The 22,005-nt window shown below is 43.2% G+C and overlaps 1 protein-coding gene across 2 annotated transcripts in view; it reads left to right on the top strand.

Moving 5' to 3' along the window:
• DOCK2 (dedicator of cytokinesis 2) overlaps positions 1 to 22,005 on the top strand; it is a 184,486-nt gene that overhangs the window by 122,606 nt on the left and 39,875 nt on the right. For both annotated transcript variants that reach the window (XM_071569841.1, XM_071569840.1), the window contains 4 exons: positions 13,261 to 13,339; positions 18,181 to 18,281; positions 18,381 to 18,439; positions 20,127 to 20,275. In XM_071569841.1, coding sequence (XP_071425942.1) covers positions 13,261 to 13,339; positions 18,181 to 18,281; positions 18,381 to 18,439; positions 20,127 to 20,275 — 388 coding nt within the window. The remainder of the gene's footprint in view (positions 1 to 13,260; positions 13,340 to 18,180; positions 18,282 to 18,380; positions 18,440 to 20,126; positions 20,276 to 22,005) is intronic.

Raw genomic sequence — 22,005 nt, 5'->3', positions numbered from 1 at the left:
TATTTTTGTGATCCTCCATGGTAGATTTAATTAACTTTTGTTCTAATTAAGGTTGCTTACTGCACACTTCTTACTAGTTGCTTCTGCTTGTATATGCACTTTATTCCACTCATGACAGTTAGATATTGGCTATTAACTTATTAAAAGCAGTAATTCTTAGGAACATGGCATTTGTGGGGAAATGTTCTGTTGGTTTAGGTAATGCCATGTTTAACTTTTTTAACTTTTTAACTTCCAGCTGTTCATAATTTTAATTTAGAATTCCCAGGGAATTCATGTATCTTTTTGTCAACATGAAATGCAGATTTGCTGAGTAAAAGAACTCAGTGGTGTGAGCAGATAAAGTATTCAAATCCCTTCCCTGTGTCCATCTGGGCTTTGCTTGCACAGAGTCTGAGAGCATTGGATCTTACCATAATCAGTACCTGGTATCAGTTTGGTCTCTGTCCAGTCTGGAGTGGCTTAATGAGCACCTTGCTTGGTTGTGTGTCCATTTAAATTGGTCTTTGAGCCTTGCCCACGTTCTATTTAGGCATTTTAAACAAAAGGAAAGAGTGTTTCACCAGAACATTTCTAGGTCAGTTCCTGTTTGCTGAAAAACTGTGAGATAACACTGTAGGGTATTTTCTAACACCAGTAGTTGGGCTTTCTCTAAAATATGTCTTCATTCCCTGTGTATCTGAGTGTTCTCAGACATCTGTCAGTCAAGCCTTCCCCAGTGCTCCTTAAGTTGAACTTGAAAGGTTTAGCACTTCAGGTATTTGGCAAAAGAGCTGGAATTGTTGTCAATTTTCTTTCATTACACCTACTAAAAACAGTCACTACTTGCTGATGAGCTGCTGTGTGACACCCTCAAGACCTGGTTCTCATGTTGGTCACATGTTGGAGCAGCATTAACTCAGCACAATCTCCCTGTGGCCTCTCTTTCTGAACACCACATTTGAACAGAAACCCCCCTGGACAGGTTAAAGACCAGGCTGGACAGGGCTTGGAGCAACCTGGTCTAGTGGAAGGTGACCCTGCCCATGGCAGGGGGTGGCACAAGGTGAGATTTAAAGTCCCTCCCAACTCACACCATTCTGTGATTCTGTGATTTCAAGTTGGAAGAACCTCAAAGTGATTAAAATATTAGAACTGTTTCTCAGTCTTCTGTTTATCTGTTGGTGGAAATGAAAGCTTGTCATATTTTACAAAAAAGAAACCACAAAAAAACAACTAACCCCAACACAACCCCCAAATGAGTAGTTTAGGTAAGTTTTACCCTTATTTTTTCTAAGATGAAGTTACAATTCCTTTCTGTGTTATGGTTTATTTTGCACAAAGGAGGCAGAATTTACAAGACTGATTTGCTGCACACAAGTAACTTCTCTTTGATCTCATTTTCCTCTGCAACTTTCAACTGATTTAAACATCCTTGATAGAAATGCAGTTGTTTTTTAAGGGCTTGAATGTTCAGGTGGGTGGGAGGTGTTTACACACAGGCTTAGGGAGTATTGCAGAACTTTGTAACTTTAATGTGTGAAAAAATACTTTAAGCAACAAGTGTAAATATCTAATGAAAATATTCCTTTATGCACAAAAAGGTAAGTGAAGTATTTTAACAAGTTCAGGCAGTTTTTACTGTTTAGTTATTGCTTTAACTGTGTTTGGCAATAGGACACAGTGAAAGTTTAGCAATAGGACGTGTCCTTGGACAGTTTGGTTTTCCACCAAACTAAAGATGTGCTTGCTGAAATGCAGCTTCCCTGTTAATATAAGGTCTCTTGCAGAGGGAAATTAATTTATTTATTGGTTTCCTTGATGGGGTACCTCTTACACAGTGCCTCAGTGTCCTTAAATTTGTATGTCCTTGCCATTAAATCCAGGTTATTCTGTTTCCTCAGTGTTATAAAATTAGTATTTCCACTCCAGCCCTTCCAGGTTATTCTGTTTCCTCAGTGCCTTTCTCAGTCAGGACAAATGGTCTGAGGTCAGTGCTGGGCACCTGGAATAATGCAAAGAGAAGGGACAGCTCTTTCACTGTGGACTATTGGGGAGTTCCACCTCCAGCTGTGTGTGATGTGTGTGGGTCAGTGAAGGCCTTGCTGTCACCCTTTGCCAGCCCCTGGAACCTCCTTTGCCAACCCAAGGAACCCCCTTTGCCAGCCCATGGAAGCAGCTTTGCCAGCCAAGGGAACCCCTTTTGCCAACCCATGGAACCCCCTTATCCAGCCCCTGGAACCCCCTTATCTAGCCCCTGGAACCCCCTTTGCCAGCCCTTGGAACTCCCTTTGCCAGCCCCTGGAACCCCCTTTGCCAGCCCCTGGAACCCCCTTTGCCAACCCCTGGAACCCCCTTTGCCAGCCCCTGGAACCCCCTTTGCCAGCCCCTGGAACTCCCTTTGCCAGCCCCTGGAACCCCCTTTGCCAGCCCATTGAAGCAGCTTTGCCAGCCCAGGGAACCCCCTTTGCCAGCCCCTGGAACCCCCTTTGCCAGCCCCTGGAACCCCCTTTGCCAGCCCATTGAAGCAGCTTTGCCAGCCCAGGGAACCCCCTTTGCCAGCCCCTGGAACCCCCTTGGCCAGCCCCTGGAACCCCCTTTGCCAGGCCATGGAACCCCCTCTGCCAGCCCTTGCATCCTCCCAGCACCAAGCACTCCAAGATGCTGACTCTGCCCCAGCTCTGCGTGGTGCTGTTGTTATCCATGTGGTGGAATTATCTGCCTACCACGAACCTAAACACTTAATTATGCAGTGACTGCAGCAGATAATCCTCCCAGCAAGACAGGCAGTTGCACATCGTGGCTGTGCTACCCAGTGGATGCCTGTTAGCTTTTGACTGCAGCCATTTATTTAGGTTTTTATCTAAAATGCAGAGAGAAAACCCTCTGTGAGATCCCCCATTCCCACTCCCACTGCAGAGCATCTCATTTTTCCTGCCATCAACTGCTGGGATGCTCCTGCTCCTTGACTAGGAGGCTTCTGAACAAAAGAAAATCTCCAGTGGAGAGAAAAGCTCAACACAAAAAACCCCAAAACAGCTCAGTAGTCTGATGTTCTCAGAAAGTCAGTAAAAGAAACTGTTCCTTTCCCAGATACAACTTTGGCCTTCATGGAGAAACCCCCAAGGTTCTTTGCCATGTGGCCTGCTATAAAATAGTTTTTGTATGTTTTCAAGCATTTAAATTTTAGTAAAACATTGTGGGTATTAAGACAATGAGGAATATTTTCCCCTCTGTGAAACACATGTGAAATTAGTGAAACAAGACAAAGAAATGAAGAGATTCCCAATAAAAACTGTTCTGTGTCACTACAGAGAAGACTGAAAATTCAGTACTCATAATTTTCATCAGGTGTTGTAAATGCAATTGAGGAGCTTCCTGTGCTCCCCCTTTCTGCTTAACTTTGGCCAGCACGCCCTATCATACAAGATACTCAGAAAATAAAATATATGCAGTTTTCTCATCTTTAACATTACTTTGAACAGTCACTTTCATGGTTTTAAACAGCAGCATCCCAAAATAACCCTGCTGGTGCATTTTGCATCTGCTGCATAATGATCTCTTTGAAAAGGCCTCTTGTGCTGATTCAATGCAACCTGCTCTGTGTTGCTGCACTTTGGGCTGGGCAGGGGGGAGTTAATCAAGTTAATCACACAAGAGGAACTGCAGAGGCACCTGCAATTCCAGGTTTGTTCTCAGCTTCAGGAAAAGCTTCCCTAAAAGCAAAGAAGTTGTGGATTCTGGAAAAGAGGCCTCACTCCCTAAAGATTCTTCTCAACAAGAATATCTGGAAAATCAAGAGCACATGGGAGGTGTTGAACTAGAACAGATTTGGTGCAAGGGTTTCAAATGCAGAAAGATTATGGAAGAGGGCAAAAGAAGAGCAAAGCCCAAACTGAATTTTGCTTTTAAAGTTTTATGGTGAGATTATGAAAAAAATACAGAGCTAGTGGAAAGGGCAGAAGGGGCATTACATTTTTTTTAAAAAGAGGTTGGTTATCCACACTCATTTAATGTAATTTTCCAATTTTGATCTCTTGATTTGTGAATAGTCCCTAGAAATATCCATGAAAATGTGTTTACTGAAGTGTCATCCCTGCACCACTCTTAGATATATAGAAATGAACACTAAATGATATACAAATGATGCACAAATGTGATATAAATGACACACAAATGGTCCAATAAGGGTGAATTAGTGCCAGCAGGTGAACAGCAAAAGCCAGTGGAAGAATGGAGAGGCAATTTCACAATATCAATTCCAACTCCCTTCAGAAGTGAAGGCTGTGGGAGTTTATTGGTGTGTGACATCTCAATATAACCACGTGCAGTCATTACATTCATCTTTAAGAATTTGCTTTCATCTTTGAGTCTTATTTCCAGACTTGATTTGGCACTAAAGACAGAATGTGATTTTAATTTTTTCTTTAATTCAGAATATTTGTACTATGCAAAAACTGGCTGGGATGCATTAAAAAAGCAAAGGAGACTGAAGTGAGAAGAAACTCTCAACACAAAGGAAATTCCTGAGAGTACCTTTCAAGCCAAGTTACTTAGAGCCCATTCTGACCCATTTTGTTCACTTTGTTTCCAAGCTGTGAAGTTCCTTCAAGCTGCAAAACATCCCATTTCAGGGGGTTGGCAGAAATTTGTACCCAACATGCAGTTTTGAAAATGTATTTCAATTCCTACCTGAGGGCTGAGCAGTCTTTAAAGAATGGCTGAGGTGATGCTGAAGGAAAAGCTTTTGGCCAAGTCAGGAGGTCTCCCTGGGCACTTCACTGGTGTGGCACAAAGACATTGCCCAGCCCTGTCATTTCCCTGGGATTTCCCTGGTGCTGCTGCCAAATTGACTCTGTCACAGCACAGCAGGCACTGCTTTGGATGCTTGGCATGGCCTTCCAGGTAAACCTTCAGGTCATGCTAATAAGGGAAATGGATTGTGCATAACAAATAACTTATAATTGAGACAAGAATACAGGGACAGCAGACATTCTGGAGCTGCTGTTTTTCTAACCACGTTTGGTTACATTCTGGCTGTACATGGAAAAATAATTGGGGAAAATGACAGTCATTTTGTCATTAGCATTTGATATGGATGGCACAAAAAATTATTCTTCAGTCTGTAGTGAAACTGAGCTGACCCAGGGGAGAAACATCATTAAATTATCCTGCTTTCTTTGCACCACTGGCCATATTTTCCCAGTTACCATGGAAGTGGTGTTGCTTCCCAAGTGTTGCCATGACTGTGCTCTTAATGACTAGGTGGCCACAAGGATTTTAAATGTTGTTTCCATCTTGCATTGCCCTTCCTTTCCAAATCAGTGATTGCTTGCCATGGGATTAGAAGATAATTTCTGCTGTTGCTTTGTAAAGATATTCATTATTCTCTTTTTACCTGCATTCTCAGGCTCTCCCTGCTGCTCTCTGTTGGTCACTGAAGCAGTTCCTGGGTGGTTTTAATCTCCCCTGTCACACTGCTGGCTTGTCTGATCTCCCTTTTTGTACATTTGTCACCTGCCAGCATTAGTTTCTAGTTGCTGATCAGTGTTTCAGTCCTGGGCAATGATCAGCTTTGGGGGTTGGGTCTGACCCACTTTTGAATCCTCTCTTTATGTAACGTGTCTTCTTCTGGCCTGGCACTTAAGAAGGAAGAGAAAAGGTGACAGAAGCCTATAGGAGAATTATTTGACTTCAGCTGCTTTCCTCTGGTGTTTGCTTTATGTTAAAATCCCCATCAAGTGTCTTCTGCACAGAGTTTTATGAGGATGCTACTAATAAATGAACATAAATTCTGTGGGAGTTTTATTTTGGCTCTGCTGTTCCCTGTTCCAGATTTCCTGGAGTTATAATACTGGCCAAAAAGTGACTATCAGAACTCAGAAAAGATCTTCAAAAATAATGATCACTGTATCTCCCAGACTTTCAAAGAACTTCCCTCATATTCCTCATCTGCTCAAGTGCAGAATTCACTGATGAAAGTGCTGATTGAGCAGCTTTGGGGGTTGCAAAAAACATCTGCCAAACTAAAGTTAATGTGACTCCTACTGACTTGAATTTGTAGGCAAGCTCTCTGAAGGAAGGGTTTGTGGAGAGAAGCTCTGAGTTGGAAAAATTGTCTGTGCCTTCATTGGTTTTCAGGTGCAATTAAAAAAAATATGCCAACATTTTAATGGTTTCTTTCAGTAGGAGCTTTCACAACACAGGAAATAGAATCATAGAATGGATTGGGTTGGAAAAGACCTCTGAGATCAGCAAGTCTAACCCTTGATCCAACCCCACTGTGATCACCAGCCCAGGGCACAGAGTGCCCTGGGCTGGTGATCACAGTGGGGTTGGATCAACATGTGGTGGATTCTCACTCAGTGCCACATCCACAGAATCACAGAATGGATTGGGTTGGAAAAGACCTCTGAGATCATCAAGTCCAACCCTTGATCCAACTCCAGTCCCTTTACCAGATCATGGCACTCAGTGCCACGGCCAAGCTCAGTTTCAAAACCTCCAGGGATGGGGAATCCACCCCCTCTCTGGGCAGCCCATTCCAATGCCTGAGCACTCTCTCTGCAAAGAATTTTTTCCTGCTCTCCAACTTCAATTTCCCCTGGCAGAGCTTGAGCCCATCGTGCCCCCTTGTCCTATTGCTGAGTGCCTTATCTTGAACCTTATCTCTAATTTTCTCTGTCTGATTATCCAGTAGAAGTTTGTACTTGATTCATTCTTTCCACCTGCCATTACATCAGTGCAATCATAACCTGAGCAGACACAGCAAACAAGAGCTTGAGTTGGTGCTCATAAATACCAAAGGGAATTAATTCAGCCCTGTCCTCAGTCTCTGGGTTGCTCATCCCAAAGTTGAAGCAGTGAACTCCCCAATTTTAGTCATGGGAACCTGCAAAGAGTGTGAAAAGCATCTCAGTGGTGTTAGGCCACTGCTTTAAAAAGAATTCATGAGTCTGAGGAAAGGTCTATTCATGATTTTGGAGAGGTTTCTGGTTCTGTATCAGATTTATGCACTTTTCCTGAAATAATTTTGGGGCCCAGAAGTGTCCTGTGTGTGGAACAGGGTGCAGGAACAGGCCAGTTTTTGACAAACCACCCAAGAACTGTCAATGTGAATTGAAGGTTTTGTTTGGTTGGGGCTTGGGGGGGTTGTTTGTGTTTGGGGTTTTTCTACTGTAATTATCTCTTTGTTTTCTGCTGCAAGGAGCTGATGTACCAATTCTAACTAGTTTGCTAAAAATAACTTGAAATTCCAGATCTGCATTTTAGGTTTATCTCCTATTTACACTTCAAAAGCAAGGACAACATGCAGACCTATTTTACTGTTAAACAGAGTCATCATCCTGTAAGGAATAGCCTTGAAATCCTACTTTGATCCACATGTTGTTTATGAATACAGAATTCTTTCCATCTTAGTCCCTCTGTTTTATTTTATTTGAGGGAGAATCAGTTTGAAACCAAATCTTTATCTTAAGGTGACACAAGTTTGGTTTTTTTGCCCATCATAAATAATTTCTGTGTGTTAAAATAATTTTCTATCCCTGTTTAATACAGTTATCTGAGTGTTTGAAACTAAGTACAGTTGCACAGGATTCTATTCACTGGGCTTTCTTTCAGGCCAAAATTTGTCAAAAATGTGTCTGACAGTACAATAAAGTAGAAGCAGCAGGAAATTCAAGAAGATAAAGGATATTAGAGCAGCTGAGCCAGGGCAGTTCTGCTGTTGTCCTAAGTCAAAACCCTCTGGTTTTATCCCCAAATTTAACCCTGAGACTTTGGGCTTTGAAGATCCCCCATAAATCTTCAGGCCCAAGAGTTTGGTATGAACTGTCCATGAGAAGCATCAATCTCCATAAACTCAGGAAGTATCATGGGAGTTATTGAGAGTAAAGGAATTTCAGCACTTTTAGAACAAGATTATTTAAGCTGATGAGAAATTAATTCTGTATTAAGTGAGTCTAGAAAAGTTATCATGATTAAATACCCAAAAGAACCTATTTGTAGCCTTGTGTGATGATTAAAATTAAAGGAAAATGTGAATATTAAAGACAAGAAACATGGCATGACATTTTCTGTGAGAGAAAGGAAGATCCTGTCCTGTGGTCAGTGCTGTTCAGCACAGTCTTGCAAAGCAAAGCTGAGCAGCAATCCCCAGGCTGAGGGGAAAGGAAAACTCCAGTGTTCTGTTGCAGAAAAAGGGAAAGTCAGTTATTTCACACTGTGACAAGAGAGTAATTTGCCCCAGTAACTCCTCCTGCAATCAGACAGGACACACTGTGCTCCTCTGGGCTGGGTTGGGCCCCTCTGACCATCTGTCCCTGCTGCAGCTCCTCCACTCTGTCAGTTCTAATTGATAACTGATGTCATGAATAATCACAACCAGTCAAATGACTTTATCTCTCTAATTTTGGATTCAGGGTTTAATTCTTGACATAAGGCTATGATGTCACTATCAAGGAGAATTATATTTTTTCTTGTTTTCATCACAAACTCTTCTATAAATACCAGTGGCTACTTAATTACTGCCCCTTTTTGGTGAAAGGGGAGACTGAGGCACATGGAAACAAATCAGTGGGGCAGGACACATGGCATTGGCAGGAGCCAGGAATAGAATCCAAACCTACTGCCTAAGTGACTCCAATGACAGGAATAGATACACCCTTTAGGCAAAATACAGATGCATGAAAATGTTTGGAACTTGACAGCCTGGAAATATTGCATGTTCCCTGAAAATGTGTCATTCCAGTCTGTCAGATAAAAATATCTGTGAGAGGGAAAGGGACATTCACAGAAGACAGTTTACATATAATGATATTGTATAAAAACCTGTAAATATTTTTGTATTACCAGTAAATGTTACTGGGCATTAAATTCCTCAGCATTTCTCTGGTGTCCTTGAGACTTTTTATGTGTGGCTAACATTAAAGCACAAGCTCTTGCAAAAAGCAAGACAAGAATATGTCCATATTGTCAAATAGATTTGCAGTCATAGATGTCATGTGTGTGTAAGTTATGATTATTTCTGCCATACCTTGCATGATACTTCCATGCTAAGAGTAAAATATGTAAAATTGTGGGATTATTTTAATGCAAAACAATCCACACCAGCCCAGAGTCTGCCCAAACTGGATTTTAGGTGACAGGTGTTAAGTAGTGAAAATGCACAGAATTTGGGAAGTCAAAAAAGCCTCAGAAGGGGAGGACCCTCCTCCTGCTCCAACCAAAATGTTGGGGTGTGAAGGGAAATCTCCTCTTGGAGCAACTGGAGCTGAAGAACTTGCTCCTGTGAGCTGGCAAGAAGCAGACTGTAAATCCAAGGATCTGGAGCAAGACAGAAAATACAGAGAGACAGACCCTGAAAAGGCCTTGCCCTGAAACTCCTGCTGGGCACAGGGGTGGGGGTGATGCCACAGAGTGCCCTGTGGGTGCCTGTCATTCTGCCTCTCCCTGGGGCTTTTTGGGCTGCCTCAAGTAGAGCGCTCTGTTTTGAGAATCCCCTTCCTTGGCAACACCTGGAGCTGTTGGTGCAGGGATGGGGCAGCTCTGAGGACACAAATGTACCTGTGTGAGCGGATTGTTAGGGTGGATGAGGAGAAGGCTGTGGGTGTGTCTATCTGGACTTCAGCAAGGCCTTTGACACTGTCTCCCATAATATACTCCTGGAAAAGCTGTTAGCCCATGGCCTGGACAAGTGTATCCTCTCCTGGATTAGGAGCTGGCTGGAGGGTCGGGCCCAGAGAGTGCTGGTGAATGGAGCTGCATCCAGCTGGCGGCCAGTCACCTGTGGTGTTCCCCAGGGGTCTGTGTTGGGTCCAGTCCTGTTTAACATCTTTATTGATGATTTAGATGAGGGGATTGAGTCCATCGTCAGCAAATTTGCTGATGACACCAAGTTGGGAGGGAGTGTCGACCTGCTGGAAGGCAGGAGAGCACTGCAGAGGGATCTGGATAGACTTGAGAGATGGGCTGATTCCAATGGGATGAGGTTCAATAAGGCCAAGTGCAGGTCCTGCCCTTTGGCCACCCCAACCCCCTGCAGCGCTCCAGGCTGGGCACAGAGTGGCTGGAGAGCAGCCAGGCAGAGGGACCTGGGGGGACTGAGGGACAGGAAGCTCAACAGGAGCCAACAGTGTGCCCAGGTGGCCAAGAAGGCCAATGGGATCCTGGCCTGGATCCAAACTAGTGTGGCCAGCAGGCCCAGGGCAGTGACCCTTCCCCTGGACTCTGCCTTGGGGAGGCCACACCTTGAGTGTTGTGTTCAGTTCTGGGCCCCTCAGTTCAGAAAGGATATTGAGGTGCTGGAGCGAGTCCAGAGAAGAGCAACAAAGCTGGAGAAGGGAGTGGAGCACAAGTGCTGTGGGGAGAGGCTGAGGGAGCTGGGGGTGTTTAGCCTGGAGAAGAGGAGGCTCAGAGGTGACCTCAGCACTGTCTGGAACTCCCTGAAGGGAAGTTGTGGCCAGGTGTGGGTTGGTCTCTTCTCCCAGGCACTCAGCAATAGGACAAGGGGGCACGATGGGCTCAAGCTCTGCCAGGGGAAATTGAAGTTGCAGATCAGAAAGAAATTCTTTGCAGAGAGAGTGCTCAGGCATTGGAGTGGGCTGCCCAGAGAGGGGGTGGATTCCCCATCCCTGGAGGTTTTGAAACTGAGCTTGGCCGTGGCGCTGAGTGCCATGATCTGGTAAAGGGACTGGAGTTGGACCAAGGGTTGGACTTGATGATCTTGGAGGTCTTTTCCAACCCAATCGATTCTATGATTCTATGAACGAGGGTGTTTTTCTGGGGGCAGTGAGGGACAGTTTGCAGCAGAAATCCCATTTTCCAGAGTAAGAGCTGATCACTTTAAAGGTGGCAGTGCAAGTGCAATAATCTGGGAACCAGCAGTGGGTGCCCAGGGCACTGTGTGTGAGCAGATGCTGCTCAGCACAGCGGGCACAGCCTGCAGGGGCATGATGGAGCAAAATCACATGGCTTGAACTTGAGGTGATTTGGTGACACTCTGCTTTTCACAGCTGGCAGGATTAGCTGTGCTGGTGTTACAAGCTGAGAGCAGAGCATGCCCTGGACCCCTGAGGAGGCTGAGCTGAGTGTGGGGGTGCTGTGAGGGGCACAGCACCCCTGGAACTCTGTGCCCTCCCAGTGCCACAGCTGCTGTCACATCCCTCTGGCCACATTAACTGAAGGACTTGGCAAGATGTGACACTGTGTATAAATCGCTTTATTGCCTTCATCACGACAGCAATGCAGAGGAATCACAGAATCAGTTGGGTTGGAAGAGACCTCAGAGATCATCAAGTCCAACCCACAATCCAACCCCACTTTGATTGTTACATGGATGAAAAGAAAATCCTTAAGTTTTTGCAAGGAATGTTTTTCTCCTGGAGAAACTCACCCATGGCAAGGGATTCCACTCCAGCCAGTGGGTTGCTGCTCTGATGAAGCAGCTCCTCTGGGCCATTGCTCTGTGGAATTCCCTGCCATCAGCCTGCCAAAAGCTGAACTTTTGCTTTACCTCCCTCATTAAGAAACTGAATTTTATTCCGATTTGATTTTATTTTTTTGTGGTGAGACTAAAGTTCCTTTCCCTGCCTTTTGTGTTTCTCACAGGCTGCTGTCTGGGGATGAGTGTAACAGCAGAGCTGGGAAGCAGTAACATGTTTGTTGTGTTCTGCCAGCCCCCAGTGACCCAATGGCATTGAATCCTCCTCCCTTTCCTCCTGCCTTTGATGCGTCTAATCACTCCTAAGTCAGCACAAAATTCAGGCATTCCCAGCATCCTGCAGCAGTGAGTTGGAGAGTTGAGCAGGATGAACACAAGAGCTGGTTTGGCTTGTTTGGAATGCACTTTCTGGTTGTGCTCAGAGCTCTCTGGTCTCCCCTGGGAGCTGGGAACACTCAGTCTCTCATCTCCATGGCACTTTCGATTTTATAGATCGTGTCCCCTCCCTGCTCAGTCCTGCAGTGTCCCCTGACTGAGGGAACCAGGTCTCAGCCACAGCCCATTAACTGTGCTCCATCATTTCTGTGTCACATTTATTTGCTTGTTTTCTTCTCTCTTCTCTTTTTTGTCTGTGTTCATATTTTTGAGATGGCACACCCAGAGAATCCAACCCAAGGACACAGCATTCCCTTTGACAGCAACTTGTGGATATCCTGCAGTCTCTTAATCCTTTCCTAAGAACTCTAATTATTGAATTACTGCTTTCTCTGATGCTACTGATCCCTGAGATGGTGGGGATTTCTGGCCCTGGCTGTTATAACTGTTAGACCATTTCAGGGAATAGCTGGTTGGCAGCCAGGCATTGTATCTGAACAGCTTTTCCTTGTCTCCACCTTTCACACTGCACCTGTTTGCCCACACAGTGTTTGCTCTAGAAATATTTCCACTTAATTTCAAGAAATGTTCTCTGCTATGAAACAAAGGCAAACGGACCACCTTCAGTCAATTTACCATTTTGCAAACAAGTGAATTCTTTAAATAAGTTATTTAAATAAACTTCATAAATATTTAGAGATACAATTGATTTTTGTTTTACAAGCGTCCTGTGGGAATTCAGACAAAGAAATCAGCTTTACAAACATGACTTAATCACACTGTATTAATCAGGAGCTTCAATAGGTGCTGCTTGTCCAGCCAGAAGTGTGATCATAGAATCACAGAATCATAGAATCAATTGGCTTGGAAAAGACCTCCAAGATCATCAAGTCCATGATGTTCATGCTCTTCCTCCTGGAAGAAATAACTGTCTAGCAACTCAGATTTGAACGTGTTTTTATAATCAGCCTGAGGAGGAAGGTGGGCAGAGGACTCATCCTGCCCTCCCCACTTGTGAGAAAGCTGAAAGGCTGCACTTTATGTCTTTTATTTGGGAAAAATGCGGTGACAGCTCCTGAGTCAATGTGAGCACAAACTCTTTGAGCTGTCAAACCCATGGGGAGGAGGCAGTGACACCCCTAGAAATGACTTGCTTTTGTCAGAGGGTAACTGTGTTTGTAAGAGCTGCTCTGTTTGCTCAGAAGTGCAGCAGAGGGGAAGAAATTCTATTGTATGACTTCCTCAACAGAGATGGAGAAACTTTCTGACAATGGTGTGTGTGATTTTTCCTTTGTGGGTAACAGACTACAAACCCCCTCCATGGCACAGAATAAATGCCCCCATGTGTGAACTTTGCTGCTTTAAGGTGTGCAGTGCTAAATGTGCTTCCATCAATGCTGTGTGTGCTTGGAAATGACTCCCAGGGGTCCCATTGCTTTATCTGTATCATTGCTTGGCTTTTTCAGGGTGTTCTTGAGAGCCATCAACAAATTTGCGGAGACGATGAACCAGAAATTTTTGGAGAACATGAATTTTGAAGTCCAAGTAAGTCTTTAGGATTTCTGGCTGGGTCAGGTGGGATGTGCCAGAGCCCCTTGTGGTCCTGAGCAGCAGCCCCAGGCGGGTTGGTGATGTGAGTGGGGCAGGGTTGGACCATCTCTGACTGCACATGAGAACCACAGTGGGATTATTTATGACAAGGCACCCACACAGAATTTTGATCTCTGATTCTGTTCAGGACTGGCAAGCAGAAAACTCATTTTTTTGTCAGCCACCCCAGTGCATTCAGAGAGTCAGTTGGATATACTGGATGGAGCCTTTGCAATGTCAGTGCTGTGTATGTAAAACAGAAAGAGCTTAACTTTGTTTTACTCTGGAGCATTTAGCACTTAAGATTTGTTTTAACTTGTAGTCTTCCCTGACAATTCTACCTTTATGTCTTTCTTTATTTTATTAGTTTCCTCTCAATTTTTAAATAAATTTAGGGGGGTTTTTTAGGTTGCTGCAAATCATTCTGCATAACTTAAATATCAGGTTATGCATTTTACCATGTTAGGTTTCCTCTAGGAAAAATTATTTGTAGTGTTGGCATTCATTAAACAGTTATTAAAATGTAAATACAGTTCTAGATTGATGATCTGTGCCTGAGTGCTGCCTGATAGAAACAGACGGAAAACACACTGGCAAAGAACTGTATGAAAACTGATTCTGTTTCACTCTGACCATAAAGTTCAGGGCTTTGCCTTCTTGATTTCTTAAGGTTGGCATTTTAGTCCATCTTGTGACTTCCAGTCTGGTTTAGGTGATTCCACTGTGCTGCACGTGAATGTTCAGGTTTATTGTGCTAAACACTGTTTGGGTGTTGGCCTCTTGGTCCTCAGCATAAAACCCCCTGGGCACAAAGCAAGGAGGCTGGAGAAGGGACTGGAGCACAAGTGCTGTGGGGAGAGGCTGAGGGAGCTGGGGGTGTTCAGCCTGGAGAAGAGGAGGCTCAGAGGTGACCTCAGCACTGTCTGGAACTGCCTGAAGGGAAGTTCTGGCCAGGTGGGGGTTGGTCTCTTCTCCCAGGCACTCAGCAATAGGACAAGGGGGCACGATGGGCTCAAGCTCTGCCAGGGGAAATTGAAGGTGGAGATCAGAAAAAACTTCTTTGCAGAGAGAGTGCTCAGGGATTGGAATGGGCTGCCCAGAGAGGGGGTGGATTCCCCATCCCTGGAGGTTTTTCAGCTGAGCTTGGCCGTGGCACTGAGTGCCATGATCTGGTAAAGGGACTGGAGTTGGACCAAGGGTTGGACTTGATGATCTCAGAGGTCTTTTCCAACCCAATCCATTCTATGATTCTATGATTTCATGGGATGCCGGGTGGTGGAGGAGATGGGAAGGATCCCATGGGCAGGGACACCTCCCACCAGCCCAGGGTGCTCCAAACCCTGTCCAACCTGGCCTTGGACACTTCCAGGGATCCAGGGACAGTCACAGCTTCTCTGGGAATTCCAGCCCAATCGATTCTATGATTCTATGAAGGGGCTGCACACAGGAAGACTTTAAAAAATAAGAGGAAAAAGGAAGGCAAAACATTCAGTTCACATTCAGCTACATGAAATGCAGAGGTTTTTCCCCATTTATTTCATTAAAAATTTCATACCTTCAAATGGAATGACTTTGCAAATATATGTATTTATGTATATATGTGTGTGTATATATGTATATATGTGTGTATATCTATAGATATGTGTGCATATATATGTATATTTGTGTATATATATGTATGTATGTGTGTATATAAATATAATGTTATTTCAGATTTTTGAGTCATAGGGAAAGCTGTTTCTTCTGAAAAACTTAAAATTTATTTTTAGTAAATAGCCCTGTTGGCAACTCAGATCCTTGCCATATTTATGATGTAATCTCTCTTGGCCTCTCTCAGTTTATTAACTACCAATTTATAAGCTGTGATATCTGCAGCATTTGATCCCTTTTCACTGAGCAACGTGTCAGTCATTTCTAAAAGCAGAGAGCAAAGGTCTGGGGGACATCACCATGTCCAGGCTGCCAACACCACCCAGAATGCTCAAAAGAATGTGCATCTACCAGAGCTTTTTTATTGAGCAGTGAACTCCCCTTTCCAATGGCAAAGCAGCACTTTAATGGGGAGCTTTTGTTTCAGCTTTTTGTTTAATGGGGAGTTTTTGTTTCAGCTTTTTATTTAATGGGGAGCTTTTATTTCAGCTTTTTGTTTAATGGGGAGCTTTCATTTCAGCTCTTTCCTGTGGCACTTCCACAGTGTTACCAACCAACCAGGGATGTTGTAGTTCAGCCTCATAGTTCAAGGGGATGCATTAATGCTCTTTCCTCTCCTGATTTGTCAAATATCTGGAGGCTCTGGGTAAGCAAAGCAGTGTTAGAGGAAATAAGTAGAGCCTTGTAAAGAATTGTGGCATCCTCATAGTCCTTGTAAGAGACTTTAAAGCCCAAGTCAAGCAGACACCTTGCTGTTCTTCCACAAATAAAAGCTCTGCAAACCTTCTAACAGTTCCCTAAATATCCCCGTTTAAAAAGCTGCTCCCAGACTAAAGAGGGTCTGAATAGTGCAAAGCATTTTGTCTCATTTTCTTCATTATAAATTAAAATTTGATTTCCCCTCTGTGTTTTTATTAATTAATATATCTTGGCTGTAAGCAAACAGAAGCAGTGGTTAACTCAGAAGGCTCACAAAAATAGTGATGTTTCTTTGAAATTATTTTGTTTTAAATGACAAATAACTCTATTCCAGGACATGAAAGAGATCATTCCTGAAGTGAATGTCTTACTGGAATGTTATTGTGGCCTTAAGAGAAAACAAAATGGGTCTCATAAGAATATTTTTTTTGCATTTTTAAATTCTGTTTCTGTAGTTTTAAGAGGTTACTTTGCCTCACAGGGTTTTAAAGTCAGTTTTGGTTCTTAAAAGCTTAATTTAAAAGTCCTTATTGAAATACAAAGGCTCTTCCTTTTTCAGCCCTTTGTGGGGTACTCTGAGGACAAAAAGAAACGTGTTTTATAAATCAGGTTATTGAGTTTATAGGTTGTGACTCTGACAAAGGTGGCACTGAACTTGGAGCTATTAAGTGAGTAAATAGACCATTATCTTTAGTAATAAGGCTTCATTTTTCTCTCCATAATCTAGAACAGCTGGAGAAATTTTTCCAATTTGCTTTTAAAACTGGCACATGCCAAGTGATTGCCCTGCACCTCAACAAACAGCTGCCCAGGGGGCTGAGAACTCTGCATTGGACCAAATAATCCTTTAAAATATTGAGGAGGAGGGGAAAAGAGGCCTGCCAGGGCATAAATAACGTTTTTCCTGATGAAGAAGGCTCCGGATTGGGATGGTGTTGGGTTGGTGTGTCTGCAGCAGAACCAACTGGGCTGTGAATGCTGCCAGACATACACAGCCCTCAGAGGGCTTTGAAATGGGCAGCTCTGCCAAGGAGGGCTCTGGTTGGCCTCAGAGGGAGGAATAAATTAACTGCAGGGTCTTCTACACCTTACAGACAAGGCTTGAGAATTTATGGTAGGAAATGGCTGTGGTTCTGAGTGTGGTTTGGGGTGTCAGCCTCTGTTTTTCCTGGACTTTTTCACCTCAGTTTTTTGAAGGAGCATCATATTTCTAGGGTGGGTTCCACACCAGGTTGTATTGCACCATACACAAGGGAGAGCTCTGCTACATATTCTGTTTCCATCCTTTAAATTACCACTGAACACATTTACCTTTGCCTTTTTATCTCTCTGTGGTACCTCTGCCACTGTTTTCCAGATCATGGAATCCTAGAACGTATTGGGTTGGAAAAGACCTCCGAGATCATCAAGTCCAACCCTTGGTCCAACTCCAGTCCCTTTACCAGATCATGGCACTCAGTGCCATGGCCAAGGTCAGCTGAAAAACCTCCAGGGATGGGGAATCCACCCCCTCTCTGGGCAGCCCATTCCAATGCCTGAGCACTCTCTCTGCAAAGAATTTCTTTCTGCTCTCCAACTTCAATTTCCCCTGGCAGAGCTTGAGCCCATCGTGCCCCCTTGTCCTATTGCTGAGTGCCTGGGAGAAGAGACCAACCCCCACCTGGCCACAACTTCCCTTCAGGGAGTTCCAGACAGTGCTGAGGTCACCTCAGATGCAGCTTTGTTTCTAAGACAAGTGTCTGAAGCTGTAGCTGACTGCTTAGAAGCTTCTGAAAACAGTATTTCCTTCCTTCAATTCATGTTTCCTGGTGCAGTTTTCCCTCTGCATTTCTCGTGTGTGAGCAGGACTTGGATTGTCTGGAAAAGGAGTAATTTGCCTTCAGGAGTGGAGGGTTCTGCACTGGAGGAGTGAGAGGGTTCATCTGCTTTGAGTGCCTGACATCAGCAGTCATTTAGGGCTGTATTTGTCCTTCTTTCACGGAGAGAGCTCTTCACTAATTATATTGGAATGTCATACAGATGGTGGTTGAATCAGAACCCAGAGAGGAGGCAGCAGAGGCCTTTTGAAGAGCTGCTCAAGTGCAGTGTAATTACAGTGGTGCCTTCAGCTCCAGGTTCAGCTTCACCAGCACTAATATGTTTCCCCAGCCCTGCTTTGGCTCAGGGTTTAATGTTGCTGGCTAATGAATCTCCTGTGAATCTTTTTTTAGCAATATTTATTCAGCTGCTCTGTTATTAAGAGCAAACCTGTAGTAGTGGTTATTAAAATTCATCTTTCTTGCTTTTCTGCTAATTGCATAATACTAAGGATGTGCATCTTTGCATAATACAGAAGTCTCATATTGTTTGCATCCTGTGGTCTCATCAATTATTCTGCATTATGCATCATTTAATATTATTCCTGCTCTCTTCAAAATTATTATAATTTCCTTATATTTAATTTACAGCTGTGGAACAACTATTTTCATTTGGCTGTGGCTTTTATTACCCAGGATTCACTACAACTAGAAAACTTTTCCCATGCAAAATACAACAAAATCCAGACCAAGTAAGCACAAATGTATATTTCAGTTTGTATGTTTAATTTTGTAGTAAAATGATAAGAAAGGTAACGATAAAGATACTTTTTGTACTTCTCTTTTCCCAGGTATGGAGATATGAGGCGTTTAATTGGCTTTGCCATCCGTGACATGTGGTACAAACTTGGTGAGTTCTTGCACAGCTGAACCTGTCTCATGTTTCTTGTTTCCTTGAAAAATCTCTGACATGAAGTGCTTGAGTAAATATTTCTGTTCTTTGAACTCAAAATGTGTTTTCACTCTGGTGATTAAGCTCGGAACTGCCATGAGGTACAGTTTGACTTCTGCCAGTTTTATGTTTCTAAGAGGACAATCTCTCAGATTGCAAAAATGGCTGAAATCAGATTTCAGAAACCTTATTTTTAGGAAATTGAGACTGGATAAATTTTTCCTGGGAAAATTCCTGCTCAGGAGACTCAAATTTGGAATCTGTTTGGATTAAAATTCTAAAGTATTTTAATATTTCTTGCCTAGACAGATTCTGCTATTCCTCCTTTAATAAGGAGTTAATAAGATACTCTTTGAGAATTTTTTTTCTTAGTAACTGAGATTTGTAGAATATTTGTTTTATCTTGTAAAATTTTTCTGTGATAACTGCGTGGAAAATCAGTATGGCACTAAGAGGAGAGGAACATCAGAGTCAGAATGGTTAGTTATGGAACAAGTCCAGTCACATTTGTTTATGAGAATATTTTTGTGTCCTTAGAAGCTTCAGGCAGTATTGACATTCTCACCCAGGTCAGGGGGTTTGCTGCTGGGCTTCTCCACACCAGAGCAGCCTTTGAAGCACAGCTTGGACCCTGCTGAGGTTCCTTTGCAGGTCTGGGATCTGATCAGGTTTGGGTGTTTGTTGGGATCTGATACAACACTTGTGCTCCATATAATTCTGTGTGGTTTTAGAAGTTGAGTGGTGGAGGTACAGAAAAATCAAAAGTGAGCAATTCAGATCAATATAAGACCCTGTGAGACTGAAAGCAGCTAAGAATAATCAAGGCCAGAGCTACTGGAGACCAGTAAAAGAGAAATCACTCCCCAGGAGTTCTCAGCAACTCCCCAGAGGTTTCTCATGAGAACTCCTCAGGTTTCCCACAGGACTCTGGAAATGTTCCTGAAAACAGTCAGGATGAGTTCACCAAAACAGTGGACTTGTGAGATAGGGACTATAACCAATGAGGATTTGCAATTAGATGGTGTGAGGTTCACTTTAGCCAATAGAATGTAGCTTTAACCCCATATAAACCATGTGCAGTGTGTAATAAAGGGCATTCACTTGACCACATTGGTCTGGGTGTGGTGTCCTTTTCCTCTGCATTATTTATTGTTTACTTTAGAGTTGTATCAATGGTGTCTCTGCTACTGCAGTTTTGATGCTTTGGTTGGTTTGATTTATTGGTTTTAATGTGTGATGTTATTCAGAAACAAGAGCAAGCAATGGTTTTCTTCTTCTCAAGAAAGGCTCCACCACGTGGCATTGCTGTGTGGCTCTCTGACAGAATTGGGGGGTTCTTGGGTTTCTTTATTACTTTCCACTCTAAATATTGTCAAGGAGTTTCCAAAAGCTGGAACACTGAAGTGTTCACTGAGAAATGCCAGCTCAGCTGGTGCACATGTTCATCCCTGGCACTGAATCCTGGCACCCTGGGAGGAGACAGGATCCACTCCCATGCTCCCAGCTTTGGTAGAGTCACTGAGTTGTAAGACTTCATCACCACAGAAGGTTTAAACAGAGCTTTAAATGATTGCATGTCCTACTTGCTTTCCTAAAAACTAATTTTTTTTTCTCCTCAATTATTCACTTTGTGGTTTGGTTTCAGGCCAGAATAAAATCTGCTTTATCCCTGGCATGGTTGGGCCCATCCTGGAGATGACTCTCATTCCCGAGGTCGAGCTGAGAAAGGCCACCATCCCCATTTTCTTTGACATGATGCTCTGTGAATATCAGAGGACAGCAGAATTCAAAAAGGTAATTACACAACTCTTTGAAAAGCCATTAAAATGTCCTGTGCTCAGTGTTTCTGGTCAATGTGTGTCACTGGGCTTTTCCTCTCCCAGAAAGGGAAATCCTGAGCACTCAGAGCCAAAGGAATGGCTTTGTGCAGCAAGAGAGGGCCCTCCAGAGTGATCTACTTGGACTTAAAACTTTTGTTGCAGTGACAGCAACAAGACACTGGAATGGAGGCCCAGAGAGGTTGCAGGATCTTAATCCAAATTTTCAGAATTCCTCTGAAAAAGCTTCTGAGCAACAAGACTTACATTGGAGGCAGCCCTTTGTTATGCAGGAGATAGAATTAAATGACCTCTGGGGATCCTCCTTATTCCAAATTTTTCCTTATCCCCCTTCCTTGTGACAGATATTGATAAGCCAAAACTTCCAGTCTTTGGTAGAGAGTATCTGTCAGAAGCAGCAGTGAATAATTAATACCAAATTATCATATTTACCAGGCAACTCTAAGTTTTCTCAGTGTTTATTGTGAGAAAAATAACCCCTGTGAAGAACTGACTTTCCTCAAGTATTTTCTGCAGTCATTTTGAAAATGAAATTTTAAATCACAGGTATGAGATATTTTTAGTGATGGAATAGAAATAGGGATGGTGGGATAGGGTGATCCACATCTCCTGCCCTGCTGGCTGTGCCTACCTGGGCACTGAATATCCTTTGGTTTCTCCCCTATCTGACATCTGCACTCCCATCAGGCTCTTTGGGCAGGGACTCACCTTGTCCTGTGCTTCAGAGTGAATTTCCACAGTAAATTTTCAATTAGATATTCAGGCTTTGTAGTCACACAAATAATTAATTCCCAGCAACCTGTGTAAGAGTAAATGGCAGAGAAAAAGGCATCATTTTAGACACATGTAAATATAAATATCTGGTGTACCCAGCTATGTTTAATACTTTAAATCATTCAGGGCATTTCTGTGTCAACTAAGTGGGGAACAAATGAGCAGATGGAATTTCCATTTTGGTCTGTATTCCACAGTGCAAAGCTTTTGGTTCAAGGCCAAGATTAAAAACCACTTTGCCTCTGTGCATCTGTTCCCTCCATGTCCTGATAGTCCTATATTTACTGTCTTAAAAAATGTTTTCCTGCACATGGCTTATAGCTCATCCCTTGGGAGAGACACACAGATCTGTGCAGAGCAGAAATGCTGAGAACTCATCAGTCAAACTGCCCCATGAGCAGGAGCAGCAGCTCGGGAGCCTCAGAGGTGCCAGACACTTCAGTGACCCCTAAATCACCTCCCAGGCCAAGGGAAATGTTTCAGGTGGTATTTTACAGTGTCAGGGAACAAGGACATTTTCTTGCAGTATAAGAGGAAGAGAGAGTTTTTATCATTAGTTATTTCATAATTGAGTCTCTTTGGATTCTAATGTTCTACTTTACCATCATTTACTGATCAGGAATTTTGGGTTTTATCCTCTCCTTTCTGGGGATGAGATGATTTAGATAAATAGACTTGACTCTGTAAGTTTAACCATTCCAGTAAGCTTTTAAAAACATACCTTTTAAAGGAAAGGCACATTAAGATTTATGGTTTAGAGTTGTTGTCATCTTCATTAAAAAGGACAAAATAATTAATATGAATGGATAATTATTGGATGCACAAACACACAAACTCTGGTTTTTGCTAGTGGTCAATTTTCATATGCAAATTGACATTTAACAGTATAAAGTATATTCTCTGAAAGCTTCA

The sequence above is a fragment of the Pithys albifrons genome, chromosome 15, assembly GCF_047495875.1.
Source record: "Pithys albifrons albifrons isolate INPA30051 chromosome 15, PitAlb_v1, whole genome shotgun sequence".
Taxonomy (NCBI): domain Eukaryota; kingdom Metazoa; phylum Chordata; class Aves; order Passeriformes; family Thamnophilidae; genus Pithys; species Pithys albifrons.
The sequence above is the reverse complement of the archived record's forward strand: the minus strand, read 5'-3'. Positions and strand labels throughout refer to the sequence as shown.